The sequence below is a fragment of the Jaculus jaculus genome, chromosome 5 (assembly GCF_020740685.1).
Source record: "Jaculus jaculus isolate mJacJac1 chromosome 5, mJacJac1.mat.Y.cur, whole genome shotgun sequence".
Taxonomy (NCBI): domain Eukaryota; kingdom Metazoa; phylum Chordata; class Mammalia; order Rodentia; family Dipodidae; genus Jaculus; species Jaculus jaculus.
The window spans coordinates 170,073-185,772 of record NC_059106.1 but is presented as its reverse complement, the minus strand read 5'-3'; the positions used below and the strand labels follow the sequence as shown (position 1 = coordinate 185,772).

At 37.1% G+C, this 15,700-nt stretch overlaps 1 protein-coding gene across 6 annotated transcripts in view; it reads left to right on the top strand.

The window, feature by feature from the left end:
- The window catches only part of Thsd7b (thrombospondin type 1 domain containing 7B), a 797,324-nt gene that overhangs the window by 758,602 nt on the left and 23,022 nt on the right, over nucleotides 1-15,700 (top strand). For all 6 annotated transcript variants that reach the window (XM_045150956.1, XM_045150957.1, XM_045150953.1 and 3 more), the window contains one exon: nucleotides 11,399-11,544. In XM_045150956.1, coding sequence (XP_045006891.1) covers nucleotides 11,399-11,544 — 146 coding nt within the window. The remainder of the gene's footprint in view (nucleotides 1-11,398; nucleotides 11,545-15,700) is intronic.

Sequence of the window (15,700 nt, the reverse complement as noted above, 5' to 3'; positions counted from 1 at the left end):
AGAAATATGTGGTTTTGATGGTCTTCTATGAAAATGGATAAGGTAATACTGTTTGCCAAAACCATTTTCTTTGGTCTTCTTATCTTGAAACCCATGGGATCTCTTCATATTGTCTATATTCAGTTAAGAGGCATATCTACTTCCACTAGCTTTTGAAAATATTGATGTGATGGTTGAGAAAAGAACCAATTAAAGTATGAAAGCAATTTAAAGGCATATACATGGTCCAAGATTGAAAGACTAGAGCTCTTGATAGCCAAAATTTAAAAGTGTTTCATCTTTACTTCAAAGAGCAGTCTCACCACCTATGATATCTCACTATATTTTGTTTTCTAAAGTTGTAGTCTTATTATTTCTTGAATAAATTGTCTCACTTTTACACAGATGATCTTGGCTGAGAGTAGAGTCATTTGTACTTTGAATGACCTATACAATCTGTCTTGCCTACATTAGGTGCTCTCTGGGATGAAAAATGTCTGGAAACTGAATCAATTTTCAGATAAGCCAAGGAATTACTCTAGAGTACAAGCCAATGGGCTTTAGTTATGAGTTAAGAGTCAGTCCCACATCTCTAACAAAACCAAACACATAGTTAAGAGCTGTTATATTTGACATTGACTTTGATCCTATCATGTTTGCCATGTATACATTTACAATAACTTTTTCATTTAAATAAAATTATAAATGCATTTGTTAAGAGAACTAAAAATATAATGTTTCAACCATTTTTAGTACACGTTCAACTTAAAGAGTTGTGTAAAATTGAGCATTTTTGACTGGGTATGATGGTGTATGTCTTTAATACCAGCATTTGGGAAGCTGAGGTAGGAGGATCACCATGAGTTTGATGCCACCCTAAGACTATAAGGTGAATTCTAGGTCAGGGCTAGACTGAGACCCTACCTCAAAAGAAAATTAGCATTTTCTATGCAATGAGACTTTCTACTGTTTTTTTTAATTATTCTGATGAATGTCTAAAAATGAAGCAGGTAAACATTTGTCTTAGGGTAAGATGTGCATATGTTAATATTAATTACCTTTTGGTTAAAGAAAATGTTACTTATATGAATTTGAGTAACAAGTTCACTGCACAGGGTAGGACTAAGTGCAAATACTAGGCTTTCTTGAGATCTAATAACTGAAGTTCTAATCCAATACTCATGACATAAACCAGATGAGATTTATTGGAAATATCTTACTTTGGAGAAAGGTTTGCCTTTATTCCAGTCCTTCTTACTGTGATTATGCCAAAATTATTTAACTTCTATGAGGTTCTGTTTATTGTATATATTCTAGCTATATCTGAAGTTTTCCTGGGGCTGAGCTCTTGTTGAAGTAGTTTTTATGCATGTAGATGAGTGTGGGTTGAAGAGTTACAGTTGAAGGGAAGTGGAACAAGGACAAAACAAAAGATAAGTAAGGGCATGCATATCATTCCTGCTTCAGATTACATGGCAATCACCCAAATAACTTAGCCCCTCTCTCCATAACAAGTAATGACAATAATGCTGAAGTTCTTATTCAAAAAAAAATGCTTAACCATAGAAAAATGTTACTAAAATTAGTGAATAAATTAAGCAGTTTGATTATCTGTTATTAAGATATTTTCAATTTTCTTCTTAATTCCTTTTCATTTATTTGGCCATCTGCTAGTACTTATGACTACATAACAGTAAATACCAGGTACCAAAATTGAAGATTAAATCCAAAAGGATAAAGATAGGAATGTAGAGGATGGTGAGATTGCTTAGTGATTAATGCACATGCATAAAAAGCCAGAGAACCCAGGTTTGATTCCCCATGACCCATTTAAACTGAGTGGTACATGTACCTGGAGTTCATTTGTAGTGACTGGAGGCCCTGGTGCATCCATTCTCTCATTATCTCTCTCTCTCATAAATAAACATTAAGGGCTGGAAATTATCTACGAAGTAATAATTTTACTAAAGGTTTACTATATTTTAGATAGTCTGCAAGATGTTCTCTATATGTGATCATTTTTACTTATATACTATGTGATATCTCTGAAAAGTCTCCATCAAGGGCTTAGTGGTTAAGCGCTTGCCTTTGAAGCCTAAGGACCCCGGTTTGAGGTTCGATTCCCCAAGACCAACGTTAGCCACATGCACAAGGAGGCACACACATCTGGAGTTCGAATGAAGGCTAGAGGCCCTGGCATGCCCATTCTCTCTCTCTCTCTCTCTCTCTCTCTCTCTCTCTCTCTCTCTCTCTTTCTCTCTCTCTTTTGCTCTCAAATAAATAAATAAAAATAGACATTAAATAATTTTTTTTAGATAAGAATGTAAACATCCTATTCATTAATATGAATTTTAGTGACTATCAGGAAAACCAGCACTAACTTGAGTTTAATGATGTGGTACCCTAATCCAAGGGTGAATTGGGTAACTTTTTGGAGGATTCAGCTTTTGGATGGCCATTCCAAACCAAGTTTACATATGCTTAAACCCTTCATTCCACAGTCAAATGAAATAATGAACCAGTGAAAAACAAGGCATAACTAGAAATATCCATAAACATGTTAGAAGCTTCAGATCACTTCACAAGCTATTGCTGCTACAGCAGTGTATCTCCATATGTGCACATTACAGTTTTTAGGAGTTGACTATATATTAAAGTAAAATGTTTAGATGTTTTATATAATGAGCTGTTTAAGGTTAAATAGGCATCTTTCTCAATGTTATACATTATTCTCATATTGGCTTTCCATCATACCTTATATATATACACACCCTCCCCTACATTGTTTGCCTGAGTCATATACAAATTGTCCACAGTTATCCACAACACAACATATTTTTCAAATAATCCAATGGCATAATAGATGGCTAGTACAATGTGTATGATATAGCAGACAATTGTTATATTTTATTTTTTTTTACTTAAGAGATAAATTTTTAAAAGAGGAATCTTTCTATTCATTTTATACCTATGTGGAAAACTTTGATAATTATTTAACCATCTTTGAGGATTTAGAATTGCTTAAAATATCCCAGAAGCACCTAGCCAGGGGAGATTCACTGTGCAGTCTGACAACTGCTGAATTTAGTGAAAATACAGTCGGTGTCAATATGCCTCAAACCTATATGAGAGAGTCAGGATTGGCCTCTCTCTATTTTCAGTTTAGTCTTTATAACTAGTATCATATTGATTATACAGCCTGGTTTTATCGGGAGGTCTTGTAATACAATCTTTTTTTCTTTTATAGCAAATAATTATTTCTGTTTAGACAGATACTAAGCCAGCATCACCATTGTTGAGGTCTCAGTATTCCCCAAGGAAGGGAAAAAAAAAAAAAAAAAAAACAGTCCTGAGAGAAATGCTAGCAAAAAGCAAACTTTCCCTACCTTAATACAGATCTTTGTTAAATTGGAAAAAAAAAAATTCAGAGAACTCTGTCTTCTGTTCTAAAAAGCATTGGCATGTTGTCAATATCCAACATAAAATCCAGATTCTGGTAGATGGCTAGTACCTTATCTTATACTTTAAATGAACAACACAAACCAAAGTATAGTAAGCTCAGAATGCATCTATGGATATTCTTTCCTCTTGATTTGGAAGTATAAGCACACATATGACAAATGGTAACAGAACTTACTCTTACCAGAACACAGAGTAGCCCAGAAAATAAGCATAAGGGATTGGAAAGATTGGGATTTGGCTGAGTAATTAAGAATTTCATAGCTGTGTACATAACAAGTCAACAGAGTATAGGAAGCAACAGGGTACATGTGTCATGTACCCATTATAAGCCTGTGTAAAGGTCAGTTCTACGAAGTGATAATTTTACTAAAGGTTTACTATATTTTAGATACTCTGCAAGATATTCTTTATATGTGATCATTTTTACTTATACACTATGTGATATCTCTGGAAAGTCTCCATCAACTGAATATTCTCCACCCAAAATATTCATGTTTATGGGTCTCTGGGTCTTATGCTCCACATAATTTTAAAATGCTCATGATATGATAAAATCATCCCCAAATCAACATATTTCCCATTAGCACACATAATCTACCATTGTTGATCAGGGTATCTGCTGCTTAATCTCTAGCTTCAAATGGAATGGGTGGCCACAGCAAAGGGGGTAGAAAATGGAATTGTCTTCAACAGCAAAGATTAAATGAATGTCAAATAAAATTGATTAAGAGTAAAGGACTTTGTGAACATGCCTTAAGCATTGGTCATGAATAAATAGATTTGTAATAATGCAGTCATGATTATGTAAGAAACTTCTGTGGCTTAATTTTTTCTTTATCCTGATAGTAAAACATTGTTGTAGGTATAATCTTTATGGAAGTTGACATAAAATATACTTGGTTTCAGATTTAAGTACCAATTAATTCTCATTTAAATAACTATATTACTAAAACAGTCACATTTAAGTGGTATTTTTCTCCACACTAATTATCCTCAGATAGTAAGGAATCTCTATATTCTTAGTTTTATGCACAGAGAAGGTAAATGACTTTCATGAAATCACCTTGCTTTCAGTCCATTAATTTGAGAGAATTGTTTGCAACTTTGGTCATTGGGTGCCAAGTTCACACTTCTTCCTACTATTTATCAGTTATTAAAATTCTCTTCCTCCTATATTCCATCTCTATCATAATCTTAGTACCTTTACTTTAAGTATATTTTCTATACTGTTGCAGTTACCTTTGTATTGTTGGGACACAGCACCAGAAACAGGAAAGAAAGGTTTTATTTTGGCTTACAGTTTTGAGAGGAAGCCTTATCATGGGGAGAAAAGCCAGAACAGACAACTGGCATCACATCTTGTCACATCAGTTAGGAGGAAACAGCAAGAGTAAAGTAGTTCTGAACACCTGGTAGGCTGGACTAATAAGCTCCATGGTTTACCCCCCAGTGGCATACCTCCTCCAGCAAGGGTCTACTTCCTAAAGACTCCATCAGTTGGGGACCAGTGCAAGGCTTAATCACAAACACTGGAGGATATGGGAAAGACTCACAAACAGTTGAGGCTATGGGAATCTAGTTTCTAACTTCCTAGTTGTTATTTTTTTATTTGTCTATGAAGAGAAATTTAGTTTTATATTATCTAAGTTCCAATAAGTAAGAGGTCTGGCAGTAAGAAAGTATAAATTACACTTAAGGCTTTCAAGGGAACTCTATAAAAGCATTACCCACTTTCTGTTTTACTAGAATATAAATGTAGTATCTTTCACAACTACTAAAAGACCCCACACTTTCTCTAGCTCTTCACTCCCTGACACTCCTCTAACAGGTCCTTAGACATGTTACACTCTTTTCAAAACTAAGACCTCTCAGTCCCTTCCTGTGCATGACACCACTATTCCTTCATGTCAAAATCAGCCTATTCTGCAATGATAGAGAGTTCAAACTTGAAGACTCAAAAAGTAGAAGACAGGCAGAATGTGAGTTTTTTTTAAACACAAAGATCAAAATAACTTGTCTCTTCCTCAGAATGTCTCGTAGACTCTGGCAGATCTGATGGAGATGGGTTCCCTCATACTGGCAGTAGACTATATTTTCTTGTCATATTGATGAGTCTTGGTTCTCCCTGGATTTCACTAATTTCTGTAAAATAAACCTCATTCTCCAACCAAGAGTGTGAGCAATATGGATTAGCAGATAACCCATTTTGTGTGGGCATAGCCATTGCTCTTGGCCAAAGGTCAGTGAGATCATCTCTCTGGAATCTATGGCCTTAGTTCTCAGTACCAAATATGTGCTCTCTCTCAATTACCTGGCCTCATATCCAATCAGAGAGCTATAAATTCCTTTCATAGGCTGTTGTGCCACTGTTGTACAGCTATTTACATCTTGTCTGGATGGTTGATCTAAACATGAATGCTACTCGCACTGCTAGCCAGACAATCAGCTCCAGGGAGATGATGATACACACTGAGGATGCTTAAAATGCCTCAAAGCAGAAATGAAATTCTGAAATTTCAGAGAGCTTGCCAATAAAGTAGTCTCATAACACACCTGCTAAGGCTTGGGAATTATTGAAGAAAAGAGGATGGGATATTGTAAGAACCACAAAGTAATAAGGAGCATCCTGATACACTGTTCTGCTCCCACACAGAGTCTTACTGATGCATTCATGACCCCACAGGGAATACCAATAACTCCACTTGGAAGGTTCTCCAATGTAGTCAGGAACAAGGAAGAGAGGATCTGGTATATAACCTGATAAGAATATTACCAGAACCTGATAGGGTCATACAAAAAAATTCATAATTCTGCTGAGTGTGGCGGTGCACACTTTAATCCCAGCACTTGGGAGGCAGAGGTAGCAGTATTGCCATGAATTTGAGGCCACCCTGAGACTACATAGTGAATTCCAGGTCAGCCTGGGCTAGAACCAAATCCTACCTTGAAAAACAAAGAAAAATCATAATTTATAAACAATTTTAAAAATAGTGTAAGCCAGATATGGTGGTGCATGCCTTTAGACCCAGCCTTGGGGGGCTGAAGTAGGAGGATTTATGTGAATTCAAAGCCAGCCTGAGACTAATTCCAGGTTAGCCTGGAATAGAGCAAAACCCTACCTTGAAAAACCAAAGAAAACAAGCTAGTAGAGAGACTAGTTGGAGGGAGGAAGGGCACAGAGGAAGGAGTAGAAGACTAGAGAAAAGACAGAGGTAGGCAAGACAACTATAACCAAAATACATTTTGTGCCCACCACCCTGTTCAGAGTTCCTTGCATGGACAGTGTGTGGGTGGGTGTGGCAGTCTGGGGTGAGTAGGCCAGACCCATTTCTGGGCTCCTCCCTCCTCCTAAGTCTGAGTTCTTGCTCAGTCAGTGTGTGAGCAGCCAACAAGAAGATCACAATAACCAAAATATACCAGGCTCAAAATAGTGCATATCACAAGAAAGCACCAAGCCACATAAAACACTTCATCACGGCAGGGAATAATACAAACCTCACAGTAATAACCTTAAATATTAATGGCATTAACTCACACATCAAAAGACACAGGTTATCAGGATGGATCAAAAAACTGAACACTTCTAACTGCTATCTTCAAGAAACCCACCTTGCCACTAAAAATAGACACCTCCTCTGGATGAAAGGTTGGAAAATGATATTTCAAGCAAATGGAAATAAAAACAAGCTGATGTTGCTATACTAATATCTAATTTAAAAAAAAGACTTCAAACCAAAAGTAATCAAAAAGGAAAAAGAAGGCCACTTCTTACTCATGAAGGTAATGATCCAAATGAGCACATCATGATCATAAATATATATGTGCCACAGTTTATAAAATGAAATCATTTTTTAAGTTTTTTGTTGTTGTTTTTGGTTTTTTATTTTAATTTATTTATTTGAGAGTGACAGAAAAACAGAGACAGAAAGAGGAAGATAGAGACAGAGAAAATGGGCATGCCAGGGCTTCCAGCCACTGCAAATGAATTCCAGATGCATGTGCCACCTTGTACATCTGGCTTATGTGGGTCCTGAGGAATTGAGCCTCAAACTGGTGTCATTAGGCTTCACAGGCAAGTGCCCAACCATTAAGCCATCTCTCCACCCCTATAAAACAAACTTGACAATACTTGACAATAAAACATAAATAAATGCCAATAGCATCATAGTCACAGATGACAAGATCCTATATATAAGTGACCTGAAAGCCTCCATCCCAAAACTTCTAAGGGTTATAAATTCCTGCAGCAAGATGGCAGGATACAAAATCAATACACAAAAGAACTTCTCTATATGCAAAGGACACATATACAGAGAAATAAATTAGTGAGGCTGTCCCATTTTCAATAGCAATAACAAAAAAATAATATAACTTGGGGTAACACTAACAAAGGATGTGAAAGAACTATATAATGAAAACATAAAAACACTGAAGAAAGAAATAGAGGGGGACTTCAGAAGATGGAAAGAGCTCCCATGCTTCTAGATATGTAGAATTAATATTGTGAAAATAGCAATTCTACCAAAAGCAATATACAGATTTAACACAATACCAATAAAAAAAATACCATCATCATTCTTCACAGATTAAAAAAATGATCTCAAAATTCATATGGAATGGCAGAAGGCCTCAGATATCCAAACATATCCTCAGCAAAAGAAACACCTCTGGTGGTATCACCATACCTGACCTAAAGCTACATTACAAAGCCATAGTGACAAAAACAGAATGATACTGGAATAAAAGCAAAATCATAGACCAATGGAACAGAATTGAAGACCCAGACCTTAGGGCAAGCAACTACAGCTGCTTGATCTTTGACAAAGTTGCAAACAATGTAGACTGGAGAAAAGACAGCATCTGCAAAAACTAGTGTTTAACAAATTGGATGACCATATATAGAAAAAGGAGATTAGACCCATTCATTTCACCACACACAAAAATCAAGTCCAAATGGATTAAAGACCTCAATATAAGAACTGAAACTTCAACTACTGGAAGAAACATAGGAAGCATTCTCCACAATATAGGATTGGGAAAAGACTTCCTGAACAAAACCCCAGTAGCCAAGGAAATTAAACAAGCATTCAACCAATGAGATCTTATAAAGCTAAAAAGCTTTTGCACAGGCAAACATACCATAAGCAGAGCCAAGGGATTACCCACTGAATGGGAGAAAATCTTTGCAAGCTATACCACTGACAGAAATGTAATATCTAGAATCTACAAAGAATTCAAAAACTAAACAATAAAAACTCAAGTAACCCTCTCCAAACTTGTGGCAGAAAATGAAATAGGGAGTTCTTAGAGAAAGAATTACAACTGGATAGCACACACTTAAAATAAAATATTCAACATCCCTAACCATTAGGGAAATGCAAATGAAAACAACTATGAAATTCCACCTTACCCCAGTAAGGATAGCAAGATAGCAAACATTAAAAAATAAAATGTAAATAAATGCTGGCTGGGCTGTGGAGAAATTGAAACAGTCATTCACTATTGATGGGAACATGAACTGGTACAACCACTGTGGAAATCAATTTGGAGAGTCCTGAAAAGGATGAATATGGTTACCAAAAAAACCTGTTATCACCTACTGGGCATTTATCCTACAAGCTCCACATCTCAGTTGAGAAATATTTGCTCAACCATGTTTATAGCTCCTTAATTCATAATAGCTAAAAACTGGAAGCAACCCAGATGCCCATCATTGGATGAATGGATCACCAAGACGTGCTGTATCTACACAATGGAATTCTACTCAGCAATAAGAAAAAATTGGCACATTGAAATTTGTAGAAAAATGGTTGAACTTTGAACAGATCATTCTAAGTGAACTCACACAATCACAGAAAGACAATGATCGCATGATCTCACTCATCTGCAGTTGCTAACCTGGACCAGCCCAAGTTGCTGACATAACTGAATAGCAACTTGAGGCTTGGAAAATGGGGACAGTAGGGCTTGGGGGAAGGGGGAGGGTGAGGGGAACACGAAACTGAATCCAAATTGAACTGGTACCATAGAATCCTGCATCCTGGAAGTCAGACTAAAAGGTGGAACCCTCAAGAAGACCTTAGAGGGAGCACCTGAATCGAAGGGCTCTGGAGAGAGTGAGATGAAAGCTAACCTTAAATTTCTCCTGTTTTCCTTCTCTGCTTTTTTCTTTTCCCTTGGCACTCAACTGTAATTCTCTGTACCAGAATGTGGTCTACATCCACAATGAGTTGTTGATCAAAAAGACCTACTAGATCTCCCAAAACAAACAAGACAAACTTCTGTCAGAACACTTGATTACCCACCAGAGGTTATTGGTAAGGCCCTACTGCTAAAGATACCAAAAAATGTTGGCATGTACAATGGAAATACCTGGTTGGAATCTGGAGGATAGCCAGTCCCCAGACAATTAGTCCATCTAGTGCTGGAAGGCACAACATAAGCTACCAGGGGAAAGCGGCTAACATCTGTCTAAGTAACTCAAAGTCTAAGTGACTCAGAAGCAAACAAATTGATATGATGCTCTCACAAATGCCATAGTGGCACATAGCCATGGTGGGTAACCAAATGCTGTTGGATTGGTTAACAGACCATTCAGTGGAAAGGAAACCATATCTGGAACTGCCAAACAGTCAGAATCATATCCAGATGATGATTCTGCTTTCCATTGTTCATCTCTCACTAAGCTTGGACTACAAGTATGTCTAAACCCTTTTAATTATCTCTAACTTAATAATAGTTATCCCATTTAACCAGTGCTGACTTCACTCTCCATCACAGAATCTGGTTCTCTTTTGCAGATGGGAACTGGATCTGAGGTGATAAATGATCCAGTGTACTTTATCCTGGCCCCAGCTGAAACTACAGAGGAACTGGGGAAATGAGCAGGAGCTCTGCTTTCTTAGTTAAGCACAAGGATGATTGAGAAAGATACTGAGAACATTCAACACCTACCAAACCAGAGATCCTGATGCTCCTAAGTGCCCATCACTGAAGTATACTTAAAATACTCCCAGTATGGCTCAGGGAATTTTTTGGAAGAGGGTGCAGAATGATTGTTAGAGCCGCAAGTTGGGACATTTTGCACAGACATTGCCTGTCCCCCTCCCTCCACCACAATGCATGACCCAAAACCCCTGTGGGGTTGACCTGCATTCCCTATGAAAAAGGTCTCTTCAGAAAAGAGGCATGGAGGAGGGGAAAGATGGTACCAACATGTGATGTTAACATATAAAACATTCCCATATCTAATAATAAAAATAAATAAATATATTTTGTAGATGCATAAAAATTGTCAGGGACTGGAGAGATTGCTCAGTGGTTAAAGCCTGGTGGCCCAGGTTCAACTTCCCAGCACCCACATTAAACCAGATGCACAAGGTGGCACATGCACCTGGAGTTCATTTGCAGTGGCAGGAGACCATGATGGGCCCATTTCTCTCTATTTCTCTCTGTCTCTTTCTCTCTCTTTCTCTTTGTCCTTATAAATAAATAATATATTTTTTTAATGTCAATAAAGTAGAAGGGGTATTGGAGAGATGGATTAGCAGTTAAGGTGCTTGCTTACAAAGCCTAACCACCTGGGCTCAATTCCCCAGTACTCATGTAAAGCCATATGCACAAAGTGACACATGTATGTAGAGTTTGCTTCCAGTGGTTGTTGGCCCTGGCACGCCCATTCTCTCTTCTTTCTCTCACTATATGCTTGCAAATATAAAATGAAATAGGGACTAGCTTGAAAGAATGAACTCAAGAAGAGTCATAAAAAAGGAAGAAAAAAGAGGGTGGAAGGAGGGGATTGTGATCATGCATATAATCATAAATAAATACATCTATATGTATATCTAGATAGATAGATAGATAGATAGATAGATAGATAGATAGACAGATAGACAGATAGATAGATAGATATAGATATCATGATCATAGTTGACTGATTCTTCCCTTATCATCTCAGGTCAAATGAGCCGCAGTCGATTTGTCATTATGCCAACGCAAGGAGAAGGACGGCCCTGCCCCACAGAGCTAACCCAACAGAAAACCTGCCCAATAACCCCCTGCTACAGATGGCTCCTTGGCAACTGGTCTGCATGTAAATTAGAGGTAGGTCATGTAATGACACTTAGAAAACCATTTTCTGTATGTCCAAAGCACTTGTCTCATCAATTACACTGACAGAATCAGTTTCACAGTACCAGGTTCTGACACAATGAAGAACATGGGAAAATTAACTAAGTGAGCTAGCCTCACTCACAATGGTAGGGCTAAAATGAAGCAGCCAATTATTGGGCACTGATTGTGGTGATCCAGGTCAAAAAATGTATGTGTTTTCTTGGCTTGGTGGAAATATTAAAGTATTATTTAATTAGACAAAACCCTAATGATGTAGAAATGCATGACTTGCTTTAGATTGTGCTTTGTAAAGAGGAAACTTTAGTCTTAGACAAAATCTTGCATATGGTCAGAAAACCAAAAGTAATTAGAAGTTATATATTTTTAAATATTTTTATTTATTTATTTGCAAGGAGAGAGAGAGGGGGAGAGAGAGTGAGAAAGAGAGAGAATGGGCACACCAGAGCTCTAGCCACTGCAAACAAACTCCAGACACATGTGCCACTATGTGCATCTGGCTTTACATGGGTACTGGGAAATCAAACCCAGGTCATTAGGCATTGTAGGCAAATTCCTTAAATGCTGAGCCTTCTCTCCAGTCTGAAAGTTATACTTTTACATTATTACATGATCCAAGGTTACTATATTTTCCACAGTGACTCTTTTTTTTTGCCTGAATTATAATTTCTGCAGTATCATAATATACTATGTTCCCAGAGCTTTTGCCAGATCAGCAAAGATCTCCTACAACATGCTCTCTTTCTTGCTTCTTATGAAAAAGTCTATTGACTTTCCCTATTTCCTTATTTCACTAATTTCCCCTTTAGGTCATGTTTCACAGCATATTTAGTTAGGAACCAATAATTTTGATTATGCAGTAAGAAATCTGCAGAATGTTTTCATAAAGATGCTCAGTATTCTGTCAAGATGCCAGTGTTTCATAACAATTAAATACTGGAGTTCTTTAGTAGGTCCCAAAGGAAAAGAAATGTACACTTGTTCATTCTCCTTTCTGTGGAAAATAAGATAGTCATACTAATTAACTAATTCAGAAGTAATTTAACATTAAATATTAATACTTTGTATACTTTGTAAAAATATTTCCGACATCTTTTGCAATTTTTAATGCTATTATGAGGATTGTGTCCATTTCCTTAATGGTAGCTGACCAGATAGTATCTTCTCAGGTATTAGGGACCTTTTTATCTTTGATAGATAATTCTGTCAATTTGTCACATATGATTGCTATTGGGAAATAGGAAATGGAATGCTTTCCTATCATGTTAAGACTCTAACGAAACCACAAAACAGAGATCACTTGTGATCATACTCAGTGATGTCACTGGTTGTAGGTAAATGGTAGTAGCATCATTGCAGAGGCCCAGGTTTAGAGGCACCAGGGACCCACAAGAGCAAGAGTTTGGTTTTTGACGGCAAAGCTGCCTTAGATTCTGGATGTCAGCGATTAGTACATGTGACAACTGTGATACTCTTTCTATGGAAATCCAGTCTGGAAAGGAATGCAGAGAGACTCATACATTTGTATTCAAGCAGAACCACATGATGAATGGGGCCAAATGAAAAAGAAAGAGTTTTACATACATAGTTATGCAAGAAAGCCTCCAGAAGAAGGTACACATGGAAAGCAGGAAGAAAGGCACTCATGCAAAAAGAGCTACTCCTCCTTCTTAGACAGGCTGGGAAGTGGGAGAATTTACTAATGCGAGCCAGTAACCAAAGGACAGGATAACAAAAAGCAGTCCAAGACATTTACACATATATTTAGATTCCTTTATATGAGTTAAATATCCAATTAGGATGAGCCTCAACACCAGACTCTGTTGTGTAAGGAAGATATCTGATTGGCTGGTGAGACTCAAGAGGCTGACTTAGTAGGGGCCAGCCCACCCAGGTATGATAAGCTGACGAAGAAGCAAGAAGCAGCTGCTGATGAGGCCTTAGTAATATAGAGTCTAGCATATCTGCCTTCAAGGAAGTAGCTGCTGATAAATTGTTCATAGCCATCTTTGATGAGAATGGATCAGACATGGGTTCTAGTCTTGCAAGGCAGGCAAGGTCAAACCCATGTTCTCCTTGGGCTTTTATCCATGGCTGACTGTCTATAAAAATGCTATCGTACTTCTGTTCTCCTTCATTAGTATCCAAGATAAATGAATAGCTCAGTAATTATAGTTGCATTCTAATTTACATATTGAAACTATGATTCATTTGTTAGCATTATCTGTCTGTCTACATCTGGCAGAGGTGCAAATTCAGCGCATACAAAATCTTCATTAAATATCTGGGCAGTGAGGATTAGAGAGGAAACCCCTGCTGTTTAGAGTCTTGTTCAGAGAAGCTGAGTATGCATTCAATCCCTAGAATATAAATTCTGGGGAATGTGCACAAATGAATGCTTTTCTTATGAATGGAATTATCATTCAGATGCTGATTTCTTTTCATACTGTTGCTATTAAAGGTGCAAGAGCTTAAGGGAATACTGACTGATCCCAAGATACATGTTAGGAGCCTAGTGCTGTTTGTCTTGGTTTTTAAGGTACTCCTTGGTAAGGACTTGTTTCCAGCACTGCTTCACATTCTACCTCATGGACTCATGGAGTGTCAAACAAAGCTCTTAGTACTCACATCCTCATTACTTATTGCTTGATGTTCCATATATCTGGATTTTCAGAGGCTGCATGTGCTGCAGTGTCTTGTGACTTCTTTCCAAGTACACAGTCTAATCAAATTAATTAGCAAATCAAAACCTAGAAAGTTCAACAATGGATCCATCATTAGCATACAAAGTTATCAAAATGCTACCTATTTAAAAAGAGGTTTATCTTACAGCTATTGTTTTCTGTATAAGTGAATAAACTGTGGATTTTCAACATCATCTTCAAAAATATACTTAGTTTTTTGAGCTGAAGAGATTGCTTAGTGGTTAAGGCACTTGCCTGAAAAGCCAAAGGACCCAAGTTCAATTCCCCAGAACCTACATAAGCCAGTTGCATAGGGTAGCACATGTGTCTGGAATTCATTTGCAGCAGCTGAAGGCCCTGGCACACCCATTATCTCTCTATATATATCTGCCTCTTTCTCTGTCCCTCTCTCTCAAACAAAAATAAATAAAATTTTAAAAGCACATATTTAGTTTTAAATTTATAGTGTTTTTTTGTGGCTTCACAATGGCAATAGAAATTAACAATTGATAAAATAAGTGTGGAAACTGAAATTTGCTCTGCTCTGAATGTTTGAGGTCCCCTGGAATTCTTATGTTGAAGTTTGACAATTGATCACTGATATAGTAGAAGAGATAATAACAGATGGGGTTAATGCCCTCATAAAAGATACCTGAGAGCACTTGATGTAAGGATATGCAGAAGTTGTCAACTATAAGAAAGCACCTTCTGGTCTTTGATCTCTAACTTTTCAGTCTCTTGTGAGCAGCACATTTAGATTATTTATTAATTCCTCAGTATAAGGTCCTTTGCTACATTATCTTGAATAATATGAGTCTATCCTAAATAAACCAACTATAATTTCTGTTAAAACATTTCTAGTGGACTGGAGAGATGGCTCAGCAGCTAAAGGTGTTTACTTCAAAGACTGATGACCTGGGTTTGATTCTTTAGTACCCACATAAAGCCAGATTTAAAAAGTAGTTCATGCATCTAGAGTTCAATTGCAGCAGCAGGAGGCCCTGGCATGCCCATTCTGTCATCTCTCATTCATATTTTCTCTCTGTGTCCTCCCTACCCCCACTGCTCTCTCTTTCTCTCCCTTTTTCTCATGTTCCAAATTTATTATCTCTTGGATACCTCCAAAAATTATACCTTTCCTTTTCTGTCAGTAGATCATTCCCCCACTTTGCCATGTTATCCCCTATGAAGAACATATTCCAAAACCTCCAGGAAGTGAATGAAATTCCAATAGAACCAAACCTAAAACATAGTATAGAAAATCCTATCTATAAATACCTATAATGTAGTCTAATTCACAAATTAGGTATAGTTAGAGATTAACTTAAAGATCTAACAATAAATTGGGACAAATATAAAAATATGAAGAAAGAAACTGAAATGGGAATTTGGGGATGTTATCTTTGAGAGCCACAGAGCCTTGTTTCTGCTTTCAGATGGGCAAT